This window comes from Petaurus breviceps, unplaced genomic scaffold (assembly GCF_028583685.1).
Source record: "Petaurus breviceps papuanus isolate PSGF00001 unplaced genomic scaffold, PetGlider_PUasm1.0 125, whole genome shotgun sequence".
Classification (NCBI taxonomy): Eukaryota; Metazoa; Chordata; class Mammalia; order Diprotodontia; family Petauridae; genus Petaurus; species Petaurus breviceps.
The window spans coordinates 809,172-831,871 of NW_027185653.1; the positions used below are offsets into that span (position 1 = coordinate 809,172).

The 22,700-nt window shown below is 37.5% G+C and overlaps 1 protein-coding gene across 4 annotated transcripts in view; it reads right to left on the reverse strand.

Annotated features, from left to right (window-relative positions):
* ELAVL2 (ELAV like RNA binding protein 2) overlaps window positions 1–22,700 on the reverse strand; it is a 162,896-nt gene that overhangs the window by 30,585 nt on the left and 109,611 nt on the right. For all 4 annotated transcript variants that reach the window (XM_069090270.1, XM_069090261.1, XM_069090252.1 and 1 more), the window contains exon 3: window positions 6,802–6,905. In XM_069090270.1, coding sequence (XP_068946371.1) covers window positions 6,802–6,905 — 104 coding nt within the window. The remainder of the gene's footprint in view (window positions 1–6,801; window positions 6,906–22,700) is intronic.

The window sequence follows — 22,700 nt, forward strand, 5'->3', positions numbered from 1 at the left end:
AAATGGCCTTGGACCACAGTCTTCCAGACATTTTGCTGTTCTAGAAGCCCTGTTTCCAGCAGGCTCCACAGCTCCAAGATGGAGGGAAAAAAGGAAAACTTAGTCATTTTTGAAGATGACATCACGGGGTCTTGACTTTTAAGTGAATTGGATTTAAGTGAAGCAGACTTGCACAATGTCATCAGCCTCCCTCTCTCTTCCAGAGTCATCAAAGTCCAGTGGCAAGGCAAAAATCAGGACACCTAGAGATGGCCCAGGATGCAGTAGGCTTTAACTAACTTCAAGGTCACTGGAACAAATTGGTCTCAACTGTCCATTTTAGCTGGGGAGGTCTTCACCTGCTTAGGATAGATATCTCCCTAAATCACTGAAACAAAAACCAAATAAAGACCATCTAGGGGCAGCTAGGTGGCACAGTGAAGAGAGCAATGGCCCTGGAGTCAGCAGGACTTGAGTTCAAATTTGAGTTCATACGCTTAACATGTAATAGCTGTGTGACATTGGACAAGTCACTTAACCCCAATTGCCCTGCCTTCCCCCCTCCAAAAAAAAAGAGTATCTCCAAACACAAAGAAGAGAACTAAAAAAAGATTATGAAATTGTGAATCTTTATTTAATACCACTGTTTTTCAATGTCCCTAAAACCACCCCGTATGCCTCTCTGAGAGTCTATGAGATATGCTACAAATTGGAGTGAGAAGCATGTTTGAAGGAGAAGAGGAAATGAGGCAGAAAAAAAGACTGACACAGAGATAGAGAGGTAAGCAGAGAGACGGAGAGACACAGGGAACAAGACACAGACGGACATATAGACACACACAGATACAGGGAGAGAATTACTGAGAGAAATGATTGGTTCAAGGAATATCACAAACCTAGTACAGAGGCATGACAGAGTAGTGATGGAAGAGATCAAGGAACTAGACATCTATTGTAGCTCTATCCATGATAAAAGCAGAGCAGATGGGCAGCTAGGTGGCACTGGTCCTGGAGTCAGGAGGACCCGAGTTCAAATCCGGCCTCATACACTTAATACTTACTAGTCCGTGTGACTTAACTCCAATGGCCCTGCCTTCCCCCCTCAAAAAAAAAAAAGGCAGCTCAGGTGAGTCCCAAGTTGGTTAGTCTATGATTTCACTCTTTAAAATGAAGGAAGAAGTCAAAAGAGAAACAAATATTTTCTTGACCTAGTTCTTCAGCCCAAAGAGGGAACCCATTAGCTAAAGGAGAAATCATGGGGACTTTTTTTGGGAAGTGAACATTCCCTTTTGGAATCTGGGATAGCAGAGTGGAATACCAGGAATAGTCTCACATGCTGCCTAGATTTTGGATGAGCGGGGTTCAGTGGGCTCAAACAAAGGACAGAGAGAAACCTGTAGATTAAAATGCTATAAGGAAAGCCTAAGAACTGTCAAGAATGAAATTCTACCGCCGCAGTATGGAATGTTTATTCCATGAAATGAAAATGAAATAAGAAGAGCTGACTAAAGAGACAGATGTGAATATACAAAAGGAAATGATAAGCCAACCTGGGTATCTGAAACCTATGTCTAGAAGATAAATTAAGGTCACCTAAGAGAAGATGAATACAAAGATACGGAACTGTCAGATTAAAAAGTGCAAAAATATTAAGCTAAATCTTCGTTATTAAAAATCCTCCAAATTAAGAAGACTTTACTATATTAATTCCAGCACCGGATGATTATCATCACGGATATACTGAGAAAGTATTATGAATTAATCATGACTTCTCTGACAAATAAACCCAATTTCCAAAGGATAGCAAAGCATCTTCCATAGGCAGACCCAGTTATTTCTAGACAATTATAACTTAAAGAGTCAGTTACCAGAACAGCTAATTTCTTCGAGGCTGACAGGTTTCATTCATTAATATATCATCGTGCAGAAAGAGGACCAAGGAGCTCTTTGAGAGCTCTGAGGCAGAGGTTTTTCATTCTTGCTACACAAACACCTCCTCCTGGACAACCACGAATCTCCTTCTGCAACCTGGCCTCACTGGACGCTGTCTCTCCTTGACTAATACTGCTTCAGGAAAGTCACAGCCCTGTCTCACCTCACTCCCTGCTCTCCGGCAATTTCCTTGTAAACTGCCTTTTCCCAAGTTCATTTCTGGAAGAGGCATGAGAATTTCTACTTACAGCTCCACTTACCATGCCTATGATTAAATCCCCTTCCCTGGCTACCACTCCCCTGTGCCTGCTGTTCCATTACAGAGCAGACACCTTGACAAAAGCTTGTGCAACATCCAAAGGTGGGGAATCAGGTGCCAAGTTTGGGAAACAGTTATCTAGTAGAATTCAGTTTAGCTAAAAAATGTTTTTTTAAAGTTTATGAAGGAGAATAGTATTCTTGTTATTGTTCATCATTCATTCTCTAGGAGAGCACCAATGACATCAGGAAGACGATGCGCTGACTTGCAAGTGAATTGGAATCAAGTGACAAAGGACTACGCAAAGTCATCAGCCTCACTCTCCCTTCTAGAGTCATCAGAGCCCAGTGGCAAGACAGGTCAGGATGACTGGTGATGGCCCTAAATGCGGTTTAGCCTTTTTAACCTAAGGTCTTAGGATGTCTGAGGCAGCAAATATTTAGTAGTTAAAGACTAGGTAAGAACTGAGGCAAACGATGGCCGAGTTTGCTTTCACAAAAGAATCCAGGGGGACAGTATTAAAATAAACTGGAGAGGCAGGTGGGAACCAGGCTATGGTGAAATTTCATGACAGGTTAAGGATTCTTCTGTATCGTTTATGAGCAGGAACTGGAATGGCTAGGCCTGTGGCTTAAGAAAAGGACTCTGGCGTTTATATAAAACATGGATCCGAGAGGGGGATTCTGAAAGCACGGAGACCAATTAGCTAGACTCAGCAAGCAGTGATCAGGGTCTGAACTGAAGGCTTGAGAAGAGCAGACATGAGAGATACAAAACATCTGATTGGATATGGTTATCCAAATCTCAAAGAAGGTTAAATATGGTTATGAACCTGAATGGCTGAGAGGTTGGCAGGACCCTCAACAGAAATGAGAAGTTTAAAGGAAAGGCAGGTTCAAGGGAAAAGACTAAAATGAAAAGACTCTCAAATTATCAGAGTCCTATGCTATACCAGATGTAAGATTAAATACACACACAATTGGGGAAAATGAAAATGGACATGCCTTCTGTTCCACCCCCCCTCCTCTAATTGGCAGGATCAAGAATCATTTGTTGAGTTTCCAGAAGGATCAATAAACAATGATCTCTAGGAATCTGTATTTTGGAACAGAATGAAGAAAATTATCTTAGATCTCCAATTTCTTTAACTTTCCATCTGATGCCTACAGTAGACTGTGCTTATTTATTATCTATATAATACACACACTTAGTGCTTATTTATTATCTATATAACTACAGGACAGACACAACCTCTCTGGGCTTTCATTTCATTATTTGTACAATCAAGAGGGCAGAATCACACAAACCATGGAATTTGTTTATTTGATAAAATCTAAACAGCATGAAAATTTCAAATGTTCCCTGATTTCTAAGACACTTTTTTTTAAAAGGAGGAAGGGGCTTTGGGAATGAGAATAGACTTGTGGTTGAGATTTCACTGGAGAACAGAAAACTCCTGATGAGTTCTGTACTCTACCTGTACAGATTAGCACCTGCTCTGTAACTTATAGCACAGCAACATATTTTGTATATTAGGTTTTGTTAAAGGTACGTTTAAAATTTATAAATCTCTAAAATATTCTTATAAACTCTACTCTCTTAACATAATTAGAAAATAGAACATACTGGTTAACTAAATAGAATACTGAAAAGATATTGTATATGGATTATCAATTGTCAAAATTGGAAATGAAATAGCTTAACATGAACTGTATTCAATATAGTACAATTTGATGACTCAAAACTTTTTCAGATTTTACAATGAATCAGGTCATCATTATGAATGTAAATCAACATACTATATGTAAATAAATAGAAACTCCAGGGGAGAAGTTTGCAGGTGATAGAATGTCAGATAAATCAATTTTTACTCTATTTGGAATAGGCAGTTTATCATGTGCCCAGCACTGTGCTAAAAACCAAAAAAAATATGGCCTTATAACAATTTGAGGAGTATGTAATCCAACAGGAGATAAGACTAGTATCTGGTTAATAAGAGTTATAGAATCAGACACATAATTATTTGCTAAACTGCATTTTACAGACTAAAAGTATTATCATATTTTAGAGAAGGCACAAAGATAAGTTGAAGTGATAGAGAAAGGCTTAAAGGGAAGGGATGAGATTTGAGCTGTCCCCTCAAGTACAGAAAAAATCAGATCAATGAAGATGAATAGGGAGGTTTTCTAGACAGCATTCACAGCATGACCACAGGAGAGGGAATTAATGTGGTATGGTCAGAAGATTGGGAAGAGACTGTTTTAACTGCAGCAAAATGTTAGCATTTTGAGAGTATTAGAAAATAAGTTTGGATACACAATAAAAGGATATTGCGGAGAAGGGAAGGGAAAGAATGGCAAGGGTAGAGGATTTGAAGCTAGGACCGTAGACAGTATGGTAAGCACTATGGAAATATATATTCTTGAGTAAGCAAGTAGCACAATGAAAGTGATGTTTTAGGAAGATTAGTCTAATTACAAAGAGCCAGATGGATTGGAGGGCAGGGAAGAAAATTTTATGGAAGGATACCCTAGGGATCCGAAAGACAATAAAGCTTCCAGAAAGTACTCAGAATTGAGGAATAGACTGGGCACTGACAGAAGAAAATCTGGCTCAATATATTGTTTTAAAAGAGAAAAAATACAAGTCATCTCTGATTGAAACCAGAAATTTGAAAAAAAAAATAAATGGACAAATAAAATATCATATAGGTTTGGAAAGTGGTCGTGCTTTTCCTCCCAAAGAAATCTGGGCCAAATTGGGGGTACCAGCTGTTATCTGATATTTTTGCAAGAACTGAATGGGGGAAGAACAGCTTGTTGTTACTAGCTCCTTTGTCTCAGAAAATCCAAAAGGAAATAACAGATGTCAGAATGTAAAAGTCACTAGTCATTACTGTCCTTTACTCTTTCAGTCCTAGATTCCTTTTCTCCACCTGTTCTAGAAGCGGAGTCCAACCAGGGATAAAAATCTACAGTCATAGTCAGTTTGTGAAAAGTACCCAGAGCAATAGCTTGTCTCCTGTTAACTGTAGCTTCCCCCCTCCACCTCCATCCCAGAGGGCGTCTTGTTTTTCCAAAGCTGCTCACTTGCTCTCCCCTACCACTAATTGCAATCGGGTCATCTAGCAAGTCAGGCTATCTGGAGAAGTATCACTAAATGAGACATGGATCTTCTTGGAAAAGAGGTTAGCTTCCATTTTTACCTGCCTCATTCCATGCATTCATGTACTGAAGGGTGTAGGAGGCAAACTACAGTTAACAGAAGTCTGCAGAAAGCAATGACACAACCAAGGAAAAGACGGAAGAGAAGCCATGTGGACACCTAAAAACATTATGCCTTTTAGCAAAGGGTTGTGTTTGTGTATGAGTGCATGTCATGTGTGTATGTATGAGTACCTAGTAACACATGTGATACTACACATTCTGATCTTTTTATATCATATCACCGAATACACACAAGAATATAAGTAAGTAGAGAAGCCAGTACAAGCTTAAAAGTCTAAGTGTCAACACAGAATGGTTTCTTCATTTTTAGGTCAAAAAAATTCTGGGTAAGTTCTCTGGTGGGTATACAACACTCCTCTCGACTGAAGTGGGTGGTTTTCGGTTGAAGGCTGAATCTTTCCACAACGTACTCTCTTTCTAAGCAAAACTCCTCAACTCTTAGAGGTTTTCAGGTCAAGGATATTCCCTGTGCAAGTTTTAATAGGCCGTTCCTTTTTAGGGCATTGATCGGACAGACCTGCTAAGTGATTTTTTTAAAAAAGTAAAAGTAACATTATTAGGCAATATAAAGTATATAAAACGGCAAAACAACATATAGACTAAAAAATACTTTTAATGGTCCTGACGGAGGCAACTTCAAATGCTGATAAAATAGTTCCAAAAACTTGAATAAACAAGCAGAAACTCATTCCAAACACCTAATAAGTAAGATTATAAAGGGCTTCCAGAAAAAAAGAACCATTGTCATTCTTTTGCATCTCATCTCCCCTTTCCACTTATTAATGCTTTGGTTATAGACTAACTTACTAATTCCAGAAGCAAAGTCTCTTTTTCCATCTTAAAAAGAATCTGTGTTATCTACAGACTAGAGGGCTTCTTACGTACTACAGAACAGAATCAGCTTTCAGTCCACCCGTGGAATTGTGTTGTTATCCCAAGCACAGCAAAGCTGAAAGAACACATACCATGGACAGAGCAAAGGAAATAATTAAGGGAGCAAACCCTCAAAATTAACTGAACTAGGCTTGGCAAAGGGGAAAAAAGGGTTTTGTTTTGTTTTTTAAGTTATTAGACAAAAAAGTATCATAAGAGAAGACCTGTACTTAAGGTTTTCCATAGTGTTTGCCTTAAGCAAATCTCAATTACCACTCATTAATAAAAGAGAATGTAATGATTAGTTTCTCTTTGCCCACTTCAAAGCAATTTATTTATGGCCCTAAAAAAAAAGAAGCCTTAACATCAGAAACAGGCAGAGGAGACCAAATTAACTACAACCAACTTTAAATATATACCCTCCCCAAACACACATCCATCAGGTTTTTTGTTTTAATACCTTAAAAAAAAAACCAACCTATAAACTTCCAAGCAGCTATAAAAATTGACAAAAAAAAAACACAAACATACTTTTATTGTTTTGGTTTGAAGTCTCAATCCATTCAGCGTGTTGATAGCTTTTTCTGCATCCTTAGGGTCAATGTAGTTCACAAAGCCATACCCCAAGCTCTGCCCTAATAAAGGGAGGGGAAAAAGAAGACACACATTAGTTCCACAGAGCTTAGGGGCACTAAGTCAAAGTCTGGTGTACAGTTTTGCTTCCTGGACACTAGCACCAATCCATCTGTGCCAAAAATAAATCCCTCTGTATTCGTTCCTGAAATTAATGCTTATATGATCTTCCAAAGCTTTTCAGATCCTGGCATGTGAGTTAAACAAAGCGGGAGAGAGAAAGACAGAGAGAGTGTGTCAGTTCTGGAAGAGAAGAATTACTGTAGATCCATAAAGAACCTATTCCTAGGGCCATAGATCTAGAGCTTTAAGGGACCTTGGAAACCACCTAGTCCAACTCTCTCGTTTTTAAAGATAAGCAGAACCCAGGAGGTTCAATGTCTTGTCCATGGTCAGACAGGTAATAAGCCTCAGAGGCAGGATTTAAATCAGGTCCCTCTGTCACCTAAGCCAGTGCTCGTTCCCCTTCATGTAAAGTTAGCTAGTTTTAGAACCATTCATCTTTCAACTCAATAAGCATTTGTTACATGGCTAGTACAGGCTGCAATCACTGTGCTGGCACTGAGGACACAGACACAAAATAAGACCGACAACGTGCCGCTCGTGTAAGACATGTTTAGTGAAGGCTACATGGAAGTGAGATGGAATGTTTCCCAAGTTTCTTTAATGGATATGGGACACAATGGATGATCTGACCTCCACAAGGTTTTTTTCTATTAGGCAAGTTCAAGGTCTATTGTAGAAGAGCAAAGAGAGAATTGAGTGCTTACTGTATCAAGGGAAAGAGGCTTCTCAGCATTAGGGATTCTTTCCAAAGCAGTCGCTTTGTGTAGCCTATGGATCCAGTTTTCAGCCTTGGCTCAGAGATGCTACTAAAGTTTCCTAATCTGAAGGGGGTGGGGGAACAGCCCAAATAGGGTAAAGGGGAGCTAAAAATCAATAAAATCTGAATAGTTCTAGCCAAATCTAAGGATCTTTACTTTTGAAATGAAAAACATTATCAAGACTCTTTGAGAAACACTTCATCCATTTATTCTAAAGGGACAGAAAAGTTACAGCTTATCCAAGTCTAATAAGAGAATATTAATCAGAATAAGAACAGAAGCAAAACTGAATTATCTGGACCACAATATGTATATAACAGTACTACCTAACATCTGCATAGTGCTTTAAGGTTCACAAAATTTTATGTATGCGTATGTATGTATGCATGTGTGTATATATGGGTGTGAGATGTGTGTGCATATATGTGTATACAGGTATATATGTGTATGTGTGTACATATATGCATGCATATATGTGCACACATATAAATCCCATTTAATACATACAAATAACCCTATAAGGTAGGTGGCATTATCCCCCTTTTACAAATGAGTAAATAAGGTTTAGAAAATGATTTGACCAGGGTCCCATAAATAACACCTAAAACAGAATTTTATCTTAGGTCTTCTCAACTTGAAATCCAGCATTTTATCCACTGGTACCTATCAGCTATTATTTGTTTTTGTTTTTGTTTTTTTTGGGGGGGGGGAGGCAATTGGGGTTAAGTGACTTGCCCAAGGTCACACGGCTAGTAAGTATTAAGTGCCTGTGGTTGAATCTGAACTCAGGTCCTCCTGACTCCAGGGCCAGGTGTTCTAGTCACTGCTCCACCTAGCTTCCCCATATCAGCTATTATTGTCATCAAGATGGGGAATGGAGGCGGTGGAGAACCTTCACCTTCTCCACTCTGGCCAGTCAACTCCTGCCTCTTGACTCAGGACCAGCCACTTCCATCAGTGCCCCCCATGAGGAGCAGAGGACCTTGTTCTTTCCAATCCTTAGATCTCTGCTGGAAATATTCCGGAGTCCCACTTTAACCCTTACATACACTACCTTTTTGTTAAGGGACTTCTCCGTCATTATTCCTGAAGATCTCCGGGACCTCGCCATCTGCCCTGTTTCATATCCCTTCATTTTACTCTTTTTCTATGTACCATGAACTGAAAATAAACATCCTTTCTAGGAAGTCTCCTCCCATTAGAACATAAGATCTTCAAAAACAGGGATTGGCTTCATTTTCTATTCGTATCCCGATTATGTTGTGTTTAACAAATGCATTTCCACTCCTGTGATTTCCTTGCTGATCCCTGAACAAGACACTACCTTTCTTGGCTCTGGTATTTTCACTGGCTTTTAACTGTGCCTATAGAACACTGTCTTCTCATTTTCATGCCCCCTGGCTTTCTTCAACTTCAAGCCCCAGCTAAAACGCCGCCTTCTCTTCATCCTAGTGCCCTTCCTCTGTGATTACTTATTTCTCTTTTACTCCATGTGTTTTGCATGTTGTCTCTCCCACTAGGTTGTAAGCTCCTTACGGTAGTCTTTTATCTTTCTTTGTATCTCCGGGGCTTATAATGGAGCCTGGTACCTAGTAGGCACTTCATAAATGTTTACTGACTGATCATATATAAAATTTAAAACAACTCTCTTTGGAGAGATGCCCCACTAAAAGAAGCTGGAAAGTACAGTTACGAATTTATCCCCTTTAGGCTGTCTTTTTTTTTTTTTCCTCTGAAATGAATCTAAAGCTAACTCAGGATATGAATTACAGAAGTAGATCTTAAAAACACGTGACTGACTCCATTAAAATACATTTCAATTTAGATATTATTCTAAACACAAAAATGTCATGAAACCAGCTTATTCATCTTCACTATGCAATACTCAATCTATTCAACCAAAGAAGTAAATTATCAATTAAGTGCTATGGAGAAAGGCAGGAATGAAAATGTAATATTTTGACTTAACTCTTATCCTATGTCGAATTAGTCAAATATCCCTTGTAACCAAAACCAGACAAATTGCATTTATTAATGACCCTCTTATTTCATCCACAAATTCTATACACAGTAGAAAACTTTAGATTTATTCTAATCCTTCTTTATTAATGAGTCCCTGTCTTTCCAGGGACTTCTTTCTTCCCCTGCTGTACACAATACCAACCAGGTGAAAGAACCATATTACATTTATGGCAATGCAAGCCAAGGAAACATTACAGCATCCACTACTTCTAAGTGTCACAGAAAGCTCATGAGTGGGCAAGAGAATCTTATTTCAGGACACCATATATTGCAGTGTATAAAAGTTAACCTTTTAAAGTTTAAAAAAAAAATCTTCCTCAAAATCGGGGTCAATTTTTATACTCCATATGTTGGCAGTTCATGCCTTCCCTCCCAGGCTCCTAGAAGCAGCTGCTCAGGGTCAACAATTATTCTACCCCAAAGCAACAGCACCAACTCCCCAGCCATGTAGGAGTGATCCCAGTCCATTAAAAGCTAATTAAGTAGTGGAGCTGGTGAAGTGGATAAACACAGAATAAGGTCATTCAAATCAACCCAGAGACCAGGTCAATGACACACCCCACCATATTCATTGCCTATGTGTATATAAAAACAGTGAAATCTTTTCTATCTAAATTCAGTTAATTAATATTCTTGTACACCCAAGCTAGCATAAAGCAACACAAATACTCAAATAAATCTGAACCCAGAAATTGAAGTGGCAGTTTATCTAGAATAAGAAAAACTTGAAGACTCAGAGTCTAAAGATAGTTCTTAAGAATACACAAAGTCTACATGATAATACAGAACATGACCAGATGCTTTCCATTCATACAGCTAACAAAAAGCAAAGCAGTTAAGCCCTAGTGCTCTGGTATTTAGGGTAGATATTTTAAAGAATCTCAAAGCCTAGCCAAGTGCCCCAGTGAGAAGTAGGCTGAGGGGCTTGACCAATTTGAATTGATAATAAGAGTTAATTAGCACTAGAATGGGTACCAAAGTAGTTAGTGGAATCCCCTTCTCAGGAGGTCTTTAAAAACCAAATAGATTCTCATTGTTTGGGACATTTTAGGTACAATCCAGCCTAAAGGCAGGAAGATAGATTAGATCACTTGGGATTTTACAATTTAAGCTTCTTAAAACCTGAATAATAATCCTTGACTTTTTTTCTTTTCACTTTAAGGGTTTTAAAGTTTGGAACAATTATCTCATTTGAGATGTTTCAACAACCTAGATCTGTAGAGGGAACTTCAGGTATGATTATCCCCATTGTTCAGAAGTAGAAACAAAAGTCTGATGTTATTTTACTTGCCTATGAACACACCCATCTATCATTAAGTGTCAGGATGAACTCTGAACCTGGGGTCTTCCCAAATGATTCTCAAGTCCAGCACTATCCACTGAGCCACTGACCCTTTAAAACAATGTAGGTATGACAATATAACTAATTACCAAAAACATGTTTTCTCTGGCAGGATTTTACTGTTGTTTTTAAATCAGAGCAAGAGTATTAAATTTTTAGTTAGGGGGTACTCTAATCCTCCCAGCTCTTCCACGTCATAGCTGCCTAATCTTGGGAAAATTGTTTGATCTCCCCTGGACCTCGATCTCCTCATTGGTAAAAAGGAGAGGTTAGACTAGATCATGGGTGGGGAACCTGGGATCTCAGAGTCAAATGTGGTCTTCTAGGTCCAAGTTTCACAGAACAAAAGGCCCCAGGTTCCCTACCCTTGGATTAGATGGTCTTCAAGGTCTCTCCAAGCTCTAAATCTATGATGTGATCAACTCGAGAGAAGAAACATACTAGACACAAAATACTAATGACAGAGCACCATAGATATTTATGGCAGGTTAGTATAAACTCCTCTGCTTCTGAAAGCCTTCCATAGCATCACCTCCATCCAATGTATACCTTTTCCCTTCATGCACTATACAATTTGGTCAAAACTGGTTGAAATTGGTAATTTATACTATTATCTACTGTCTGTGTTTCTGTCATACACCTATCTGCCATATTCACTCCCTTTTCATCTACAGATTACAGAATTCCTTCAAGACAGAGCTCTCATACCTTCTACACGAAGCCTTTCTTGCTCCCCACTGTTCCCCCACCCCACATTTAATTTTCATATAATATAACATTTACACTGTCTCCTTAATAGAATATAAGGACTATTTGATTTTTTTGTCTTTATTTCCCAACACCTAGCACAGTACCTGATAACATTGTAGCACTTGATAAATGCTTTATTGAATGGTTTAGCTCTATAACTTATTATGCTGGATCATTTAACCATTCAGTCAGTTCTCCATCATCTATCTGCATTGCCTGCCGCCACACCCTGTGATCACTACCATAAAACATGCTTCTCCTGTGTCCCTGCCCTTTGCCAAAAAGGCGATGGGCTGGGAGGCAAGATTACCCTAAGCAAAATATAATAAAAGCATTAAAGCTGCTTAAAGTAAAGACTTCTTCATTAAACCAGAGAAAGAACCTTCATGGGCTATACAGTGAGCTCCAACATGCCACCATGTACATATTATACATAACAGGAATGTGGTGAAGTACTTGAGACCTGGATATTTGCCTATAACGCTATTTCTGGATTAGTTATTGACTTAAGAGTTATAGGGAATAGGAACTAAGTATGTTTTCACTGTTACAGGTAACTCTTGGTGAGAAACTCTCTGACCAATGCAACGTAGCAACTTCCCCAGCTTCATTTGTTTTAACTTTTAACTGATCCAGATGAGAACATGTATCTATGAAGAAGTATCTATGGAGGCCAAAACCTTCTCTGTCACAGCCTCAGAAGTTTGTAGAAACCTAATGTTAAGTGACTTGCCCTGGGTCACACATGCAGATGTGCCAGGGGCAGAATTTGAACCCAAGTCCTTCTTGGCACCATGGTTCCTCGGTTAGAATTATATTCTCTATAAATGTGAAATTCATGGTGCCCTAAAGTCTGCACATAATTTCAAACACCTAAATCTGAAAACTGCACCAAAACTCCAAATCACTAATAAGGAAAATACAAATCAAAACAACTCCAAGGCTTCACTTCTCATCCAGTAAACTGGCAGAGATGACCAAAGATGGAAACAGTAACACTGGAGGCGTCATAGAAAGACTGCTGCACAAATACGGTGGAGTTGTGAAGTGGTCCCACCTTTCTGGAAAGCAATACAGAATTTTGAGATTGAAGTGTCTATACCCTTCAATCAGGAAATCTCTGTTAGGCATATATCCCAAAGAAGTCAATGACACACAGAAAGCTCACATACCTACCAAAACATTTACAGTAGTACTTTCTTGTAGAGGCAAAAAAATGGAATCAAAGTAGATGCCCACTGAGTGTGAAATGACTAGGCCAATCATGCTATATGAAAGCGAAAGAATGCTACTCTGCCATAAATGAGGAAGAGTAATAGGAACTTATGCAAAGTAAAGGAAGCAGAACAAAGAAGAGAAGATAAAAGTTTCTATAACAGAAATGGAAATTACAAAAAAAAAAAATGAAACTGAATGCTGTGTAATTATAATGGCCAAGATAGGTCTCACAGTGATATGATAATAAACCTCTCCTTACGAGATAATAAATCCATCTTCTCCTCTGCAAAGGCAAGGGACTCTGAGGTAGAAAAGAGGCACATACTGCCCAATTTGATTGATGTGTTATTTGGTTTTGCAGAACTGCCTTTTCCCCTTTTGTTATCATGGGTGTTTCTCTGGTGGGGGAAGGGAAGAGATATATTGGGAAGTGAAGGGGTGGTAAGGAATGAGGGAGGGAAAGCAATGATTCATGACCAGATAAACAGCCAAGGATGAGTTGCCTGACATCTTCCATTCTTCTTTAGAATTTAACCATTTGGGTGGATCTTGAGTCATTTAACATTTTGTTCAAATATCTGAAACCACCCTACTCCCAGTTATGAAAAAGGTTTTGGAGTTCACTTTAGAACTCCTGAACAATTAATTATGATGGTTGAGCTGAAGAACCACTGCTGGATTCAGCAAACTATCTCAACATTTTATTGATAAGCACACCTGAGTAACTTTTTACAAATGCATTAAGCCCATGTGGTAAATGCAGATCTGGACTTAAACCTCAGTTCCTACCCTAACTTAATGATACTGCACAAATTATGTAGTACTTGAGAATGTAAGTAACAGAGAATGAACCTCTCTTAACCTTATCTGGTCCAAGACAAATTTTTAACTAGTTGATAAGAATTGTTATCAAACGTCTTTCTTAAAAGTTATATGTGTTTAAAAACTGAATATTCCTTCTCAGTTCCTGTCACTGCTTCCACTCTGTGGACACCTCGCCCTTCAGCAGATCATAGTTCGACATGCATAGTCCTGGATAGGGTCAGAGAGATATTCTGATTTGAGCCTCTCCTTTCACAAGTAAAGCAACTGATGCCAGACAGGTAGTATGGCTTTTGGAGAAGTCATTTTAACTAAGAAGTAGAATTCTCGTACAGGTCCTCTGATGCCAAGTTTGATATTGTTTCCACTATACCACACTACCTCACAACACAGTTCCATAATGTTAAGTTATGGCACTGTTTAAATGTCGTACACAGAAAAAGAGTGGTCAGATGTGTTGAGTGTCTTCACAAGTTAATTGATTTGATAAGAAAGGTTCTTCCAAATATTAAATACTTCACAACTTAAAAATGCACATTTTCACAATTATCATAATAAAATGAAATCTCAATTTAAAAATCACATCCTATTTGGAATTTGATAGATTTACATAAATCTGTTTCACATATCTACAAGTATGAATTATGAAGTGTCAGCATGTAATTTTGTTTTAAGTGCTTTTTCACTAATATAATTGAGTCTGTCGAGACTATTCAAATACAGTCAATGAAAAATGCAGATAGTGAGCTTTATAAAACCTGATAATTGAATCAACAATAAAAAGTGTCTACACTGATTGATGTGTATCTTTTATTTCATTTAAAGAAGTAGTGATGTTTCAAGAGCTAGAAAGGTACAAAGCAATATTTATTTAAAAAAAAATACCTCTCTATTCCTAGAAATAGGTCACCACAATATTCTCTGACTGGCAGGCTCTCCTGGGGTCCTTCAGGTGGACCATAGGAAAATAAGACAGACCATGTGAAGCATCTCTGTTTTCAATACTGGGCGCCAGAACAAAAAAAGCACACATCTGATTCTGAATTATCTTTGTTTCAGGGAATTTCCTTGTTTCCTCCTCTTCTTCCTTCCCCCCCCCCAAGACTTTCTTCCCTCACCATAATGTTCCATTCTCATTCCTCAACTATACTGTATGTCTGCAGACTATTAAATTCCTAACACTTCACATGGAATTCTGTTCTCGAGCATTCATTGTGCTTCTCTAGTCAGAAAAGCTGTGTGCCATAGTTTCTCCCTTCCAGCCTCAAGCACCAGAAAGAAAAGGGGGCATATTAAAAACAGAGATCTAATCTGTAATGAAGCCAATCATGCACAATGTTTATACACCAAGAGGTCTAGAAGGAGAGACCTTAGAATAAAAGTGGTATAAAGTACTTGATATTCCTTTCTTACAGTATTCAGTAAACAAATCTTAAATGTTCAGTTCCTGCCAACTTTAATTCCCTGCCTTCTGTAAATACAGTATGCCATCTTTAGAAAGTCATCCATTAAAAAAAAAAAGGCAAGCTATGAATATGGGTCTCTGTATTTTCTTCTGACTGAGCAGGAGAGATTCTCAGTTTGGGGAAGAGGAAACCCTAGAAAGGAAAAGTATAATGGGATAGCAGCAGAGTTTCCCTGAAAGCCTCTTAGGCATTTTAATGAGCTTCCAAAGGACATTACCAGGGATTATAACAAGGATAGAAAATTCAACCTATCCATTCACATAATGCAGAAAACAGATGGCTCACTAAAGATCCCTTTCTAACCACGAAATTGACATAAATAGAAAGGTATCCCAAACATACTTTTTTTTAAATGGCAATATAAGTTTTTTTAGGCTTATATGATATTAATATTTCAGTTGAAAATTTTAAGTTTTCTGTTAAAAATCTAAGTTTCTGGTCAGCATAATATTTATTCGTGATCACAAGCAAGTATCCATTAACACTCATGCATTTTTCATTCAAGTTAATTAGCCATCCCCACTGATTACACAATTGGTGGTAGTGGGGTATATTATCAACTTTCTATCAATGCAATATGACCCTGCATTAAGTTGTGGGAAATTGTGATTTCTCAGTAGGTCCCAATTTACAATCCACTTTAGGAAATCCTAAGTCTCCCTAGAAAAGCAGCACCAGACAGCATATACGATTCTGAACAGGTAAAGGGGAATAAGGGTGACTTGTAATTGAAACCTGGAAAAAAAAAAAAAAACAACCTAACACTAGTGCAGGAAATAAAATGAACTGTCTTAATACATAAATTTCTTAGGACTAAAAACTACTTTTCACATCAAATTAAAAAAAAAAAAAAAAGGTCAAAGATAGATATGCAGGGATCCAAAGGTTATGGGTTTTAAGCCCACCCCCAATCCCCCACCTCTTACTGAGAAGCAGCAGGTGGGGCAAAGAACATGGTGGATTGGGAGCGAGGGGACATAAGTTTAAATTTCAGCTTTCTGCAAATCCTTTTCCTTCTCTGGGACTCAGGTTACCTCCGCTGCAAGATCTGTCTTACACTTGGCTAACATCAGAGGGTATTCAAGAGACCAAACTCCCTACCCCAAGGATTTCATACCATTCCTTTAAAGAAAAGAATTCCATCATCAAAAACTGAGAGGTTTCCATGATGAAGCTAAAGTCTTGGGGGGGCAGGGAGTAGAAGGAGAAAAGGTACTCAAGGAGAGAGTACCTATTTTTTTTTTTTTGAGAAGAGACTGTTAACTCAGGAAAAAACAATTTCTGACTTACTACATTTTATAAATAATCACACTGCATCTAGGTAGTATTAGGCTTTACAATTCTCAAAGCACTTTCATATCACATATAGGTCCTTAAAAACAAGTCTTGTGAGACTAGCATTATCATCATTATTTTATAGATAAGGAAATGGAGACTCGGGTTAAATGTAGCAAGATATTCTGAATTCTAAGCCAGTGTTAATTCTCCTATGCCTTATTTTTGCTAATCTGATACAAATATTCTGTCCCCCCCCCCTTTCAAAAAAAAAATCCATTGACACATTCTAGTTTTTCTAATGAATGTCTTTTAGTTTTTTGTTACTTGCCTTTAACCTCACAATGCTTAAAAATCAAGGGGTTATTTATGTTAACTCTACTGGGGATGGGGACAGAAAATAGAAGACTGTTCTTTAGTTCCTGAAATACTGAGTGCTGAGAAACGGGAAAATACACCAGCAACTGTGATAGTAAAAAAGGGCATCTGTTGCTGGCCTCTACCACCAACCGGGTGTCAAGTCTCACAAAAAAAGAAAAGAAAAAAGAACTAAGCAGCCATAGAACAGCAGGGCAGCTTCTAAACATGCTTTTTCTGTTACTGTCAGTGACCTTTTTTTAAAATCCAAAACTGGCATGAAAAATCAAAGAAGCACTAAACATCATAATTATAACTTTACTACAGCAAAATGATTTCTCAGTTCATGTAACCAATCTATTTGGTTTGATGTGTCACACTAAATTACACAGTTGTGCCTAAAAATAGCTAAATGTCATTTGCAGAAATCAAACACGTCCAAATTTTCTGTAGAGCTCTGAACTCCTCCCTGTTTTTGTCGTGAAGAATGGAAAACCTACTGACCATGAAAATCTACAGTACACAAAGGAACTCCAGTTAGCAGTAAGTAAATTTCCTTCATAAAAGTTAAGGTTGGATCAACTAAAAACCTTAGAAATCAAGAGACTTGTTAACCAATAGCTTCCAACGCCAATCTGAGAAATCGATGGGAAATTCAGTGCTCCCTGGGATTGTGAATGTTTGCTTTTGGCTAACCAAAAACTGACAGATCAAAGCCTATCTTCTAACTACAAAATGGTACCAGCTGAAATTACAGTACCCAAGAAACACTGAAATACTAGTCTATGTATTCACATCATTTATTAGGTGCCTACTATGCGCTAGGCGTAGTACGAGGAAGGAAACAATCCTTCCTGCAGTGAGCTTGCCTCGATGAGAAACATTTTACCTCTAATCACATTATATCACCCCAGAACAGCAATTCAGCAAACTTAGCCTTCTTTTCTTTACTTTGCACACCTAAGCACAATGGCTTACACAATCAGGCGCTTAATGTCTGTCCACCACTCGTGTAATTTTAATATTAAAAAAGAAAACGGTATCATATACATTTTTGTGATATCCCTAGATAAAAATCCCAGTTTATGAAACAGAAGAATTAGAGATGGATATCTGAAGTGAATTTAAAGAGAGCTTGCTTGGCATAACAGATTGTGACTCAACAATGGAGTGAGGAAGACCAGGGTTCATTCTGCCTGATACATTCTGGCTTTATGACATTTCACTTCCAAGGCAAGAATGAAGTGCCCATCTGCTTCGATGGAGAGATTTCTCATATTTTGAGTACTCTAAACTGAAGAAATTTCAGGTGTGGGAATACGAAAAAAAAAAACATGTAAATTTAAAACAATAAATTTATATGAACTGCTTTTTATAAAAGCACATAAAACAATTTCTTATCTGGCCAGATCTTGGAGCCAACAGTGCATGGCACACAGTGAACACTTAATAGATGTTTGTTGACTGACTGCTGTCAAAATTCTTTAGCATAAGCTGTTCCTATCTTACCATCTAAAATGCTTTTGTGCACATGATATTGTGCTACAAAATCTACAAAATAAGATGGACCTTAAGGTGCTCAAAATTTTAGCACTGAAACAAAGAATAAGCATTTTAGAGGCATCTGAAACAAGTATTCACTTTCAAATACACTAATGTCTCAATAAAGTGAAGTTAGAGGTATTGCAAAATGCATATAGTAGGTTGCTGTAATGAAATTAATGAGATGCACTGGATTTTAATATTTAATTAAGACAGGGTTAGGAGAAGCACTCTTTATTTCTTCCAATCAATTCTGAGATCTTCACAACAAAATTTTAGGAACCAAGTAGGTTCCAAGAGATGGGAGAAAAAGGGTTTATTTCAAGTATAGAGAGTTAGGCTTATAGGCAGAAATAAGATGGTCAAATAAAGGGAACAATGAACATTTATCTTCCTCAGGAAAGTCAGTGAGAAGAGTGGGAAAACAAAAAATATTATAGTAAGCTATCCAGAACATCCTAGTAAAGTCCAGACATAACAAGTGAGGATTTTTAAAGTGTTCTATTTTGCAAAAGGAAGCCACAATAAATAATATAAATCACATATAAACGTATATATTTATAAATATATTTTATATAATATTATATAAATAATTATATAATAAAATTATATTTATAAATATATAAATAACATAAATAAATAAAGCATTATGAAGGCCAAGAGAGTGAGATAGGATTGTCAAAGTACTAAACAAAGGCAGCAGAAAGTACTAAACAAAGGCAGCAGCACTGAACACTGACTAGAGAGAACAGTCAGGCAATTCATTAAGCAGGAGGTTGCAAGAGTCCCCAAATGTGACAAGGGTTATTGCTGTCTTCTACAAGCCTCCTGGCAGCTTCTACTCTCTAAACCATTGCATACTTCTACTTAAAGGCGAAGAGATCTTTTATAAGCGTCATCTTAATGTCTACTTAATACTTATCTCTAGCTTAATTCCAGACTAAATCCTGATGTAATAAGGCAAGTGATTTTGTTTCAGCTTATAGACTTCCCAGTTCCCCTACCTCCCTAGGTTTTATATTTAATATATTTCACATTTAGATCAACTTCCTAACTTTTCTTCTTCAAACTATGTTCCATCACAGCACAAACTATGGAAGAACCTATATCAAACTAGAAAAACTGAATAAAAGTCTATTAAGAGACTGTAAATCAAGGACCAGCTATTGAAGGACCTATTAAGCTAGAAAAAAACTTTCAGTAAAAGTCTGATAACAGGCTGTAATCAAAGGATCAGTTTTGACTTAAAATAGATTTAATAATATTACCAAGTGGTTTTCGAATTTTTTTCATGGGGGGGGGTGGGCAGGGAGAGGGAATGACTTCAAAAACTCATGAAGGACATTCACTAAGATAAGGATTCCTGTGTGTATGTGTGGGAGAGGGAAAGGGGAGGGAGATCGAGTGATTCCCTTTTCTGGTAGTTTGGTAAAAACAGTATACTCCAAATGTAATGGTAATGGTAAAGTGAGATCTTCCCTGCCCCTTAACATGCCTAAGGGAATTCTAAAGATCTTAGGTTTGAAGAGCTTCCCTGTCCCCTAACCTAACAGGCTGAATGTAATCACAGGGAGCCTGTGGTGGCAGTAGCTTGATGAAGGGTGAAGCACAGCCCACAGGAAACTGGGAATCAGAGCGACTAGAAGGTGGGAGGTGGAGGAAGGTAGGCAAGCAGACATCTAGGCTTGTGAGTGTTTGTGAGAAGGCTAAAGTATGGTGTGGCACCCTACTGTGCTATGGCGTATTAACTTCTTTGTTGCTATAATGGATTCAGTTTCCAGGTACTGGGATTTGGTTTTCTGGTATATGAATAAATGTCTTGCTTCTGTCTTTTATACGGAAAATCTGTTATATTTTGCAATTCTGAATTGTGCTGGCATAGTCAATCGCCATTGGTGCTGTGATTATTGCTTTGGCCCTACAACAAATAATTATAAAGTAATTCATGAGATAAAGTACAGTGGATTACAAAGGAAACAAATTCTATTAAAATATACTTATAATTTTTTTTTAAAACAAGTCACAAACCCAAAATTAAGAACGCTTATACCAAAGGACGGTAAGATTACAATCAGCGTCTGTGGAGGAAGACTTTTTTGAGGTACTAAAGGAAAGCTGCATAATGCAAGACTATTCTTTTTTCAAAGTCTTCCTTTTACATAGGCTCAAAGATGAAGACTAAAGTAATCCTTCCTCTACCCATAAAAGTTAGTCATTTCTAAACTGATTATATTTTTGTATATAAATATGGAAGCAATCATGATGGTGAATTTTCACCTTTCATAATTATCATTTACCTGCAAAGTACACATTGCCTACATGCCCCAATCATTAAATCTGAATATGTACTTGTGAAATCCTACAATGTAAACTCCCAACAATCCTGTCCTTGTTTCTGGAATGAAGTGTGTTGAAGAGATGCTTAGCCTCTCCTTAGTTACTGACTCTGCTCTTGGGAAGCTGCTTGTAGATGAATCCTGAAAGTATATGCCTGAAAGAGGATGCACTTATGTTTTCATTTGTAGTATGAAGAGACAATGAATAAAAGGGTCTAACTATGAAGGGTCAAGTGGACTGAAATAAATCTGGGTTTGCTTAAGGGGATGGTACTGATTGTTGGAAAGCTGAAAACCTCCCTGGTTCTGAGACTTACATGCTTATCTGACACAACGGTACCTTACTAGACACAAGGAAGGGTTCTTCCTAGGTACAAGTCACCAGTTACACTGGGCATATTTCAGAAAAGAAACACAGTACAAAAATATAATGTTCATGATCTTTAGTTCACTTTACAAATGAGAAAACTGAGGCAAACATGGCTAAATGACCTCCCCAGGGTCACAGAAAAAGTGTCTGAGGCCACATTTGGACTCAGGAATTCCTGTCTTCAGGCCTGGCACTCCATCCCCTGCACCACTTACCTGCCCCAACAAAACTAAACTACATAGGGATTAAATGCCCCCAAATAAATTCTATACATTTTAAACACAAAGGATAGAATGCAAAACCTTAGCAACATAATATTTCAGCTCTGGCCTTTCTAGAAGAGGGAATTTTTGTTTGCTTATCTTTATTGCAAATACATAGTCATCTTCTAAATGGTACGTAAAAGGTTTACTTCTACCTTGAAAACTGTATAAAGCCCTGATTCTTATACTTTTGAGAAATCCCCAAATGAACCAATTCTATTACAGCAGGTTGGTACAAAAATGCTGACTATAAAAGGAAGACTATTTAAATACTGCAGACACAGCTAGAAAAGCCTGAAAAAGGCCTCTACCAAGCCGTAATGGGTAAAATAACCTACAGCTATCCCAATGGTATGTAATCCACAGAGTAAGTTTAGCAGCTCATGGCAAAAGTTATTTAAAAAAAAAATCTATTCACAGATGATAACATGTGACCTACAACCTAAATCAGAGAAATAGTGGGTGAGAATAAGTGTCCATTTTGTTTACTTATTTATTTTTCCTGTTAGAGAAGAACCTATTTTATTTTAAAAAAAATGAAACAACCGACTGTCATATATAGAACATTTTGTCCCCTTAATTAACAGATAGCTTTTAAAGAAAAATATAAAATGGCCTAGTTCCTATATTGGCCACTCCACAGCATGCAGTCTTTTCAAATACAATTATTTCTAAGTGTCCAAATTTAAATTTCTTTTCAAGTATGTTGAAGGAAGCAAAAAATACTTAAAACAGATTTCTGACCAAACAAAAATAAGTTTTCTTTTTTTGGGGAAAAAAAAAACAAATAGCTTATTACTACATAAACGAGTAATAAATAAAAAGTAAATGTGCCACTCTTTTTTACTGTAAATGTACCTGAGGCTTGGCTTTTCATAGTATCAGTATCTGTTCAGTTAAGTGCCTCAATTACTTATCAAGTAACTTTATTTTACTCATTAATTTCTCAAGCAACATAGTAATGGTGCAGCAGAATGGAAAATGCATCAGAATTAAAATGAGGCGGTCAAGGCTCAAACTTGATTATTTACTATCCTACTTTGCACAAGTATAATTTCTCTTGGCCTCAGTTAACTTATCTATAAAACAAGAAGATCGGACTGGATATCAGGGGTTTTCAAGTTGGAGTCCATGAATTTTTAAAAATATACTTAGATAATTGTATTTCAATGTTACTGGAATCTTTTATAATCTTACGCATTTTATTTTT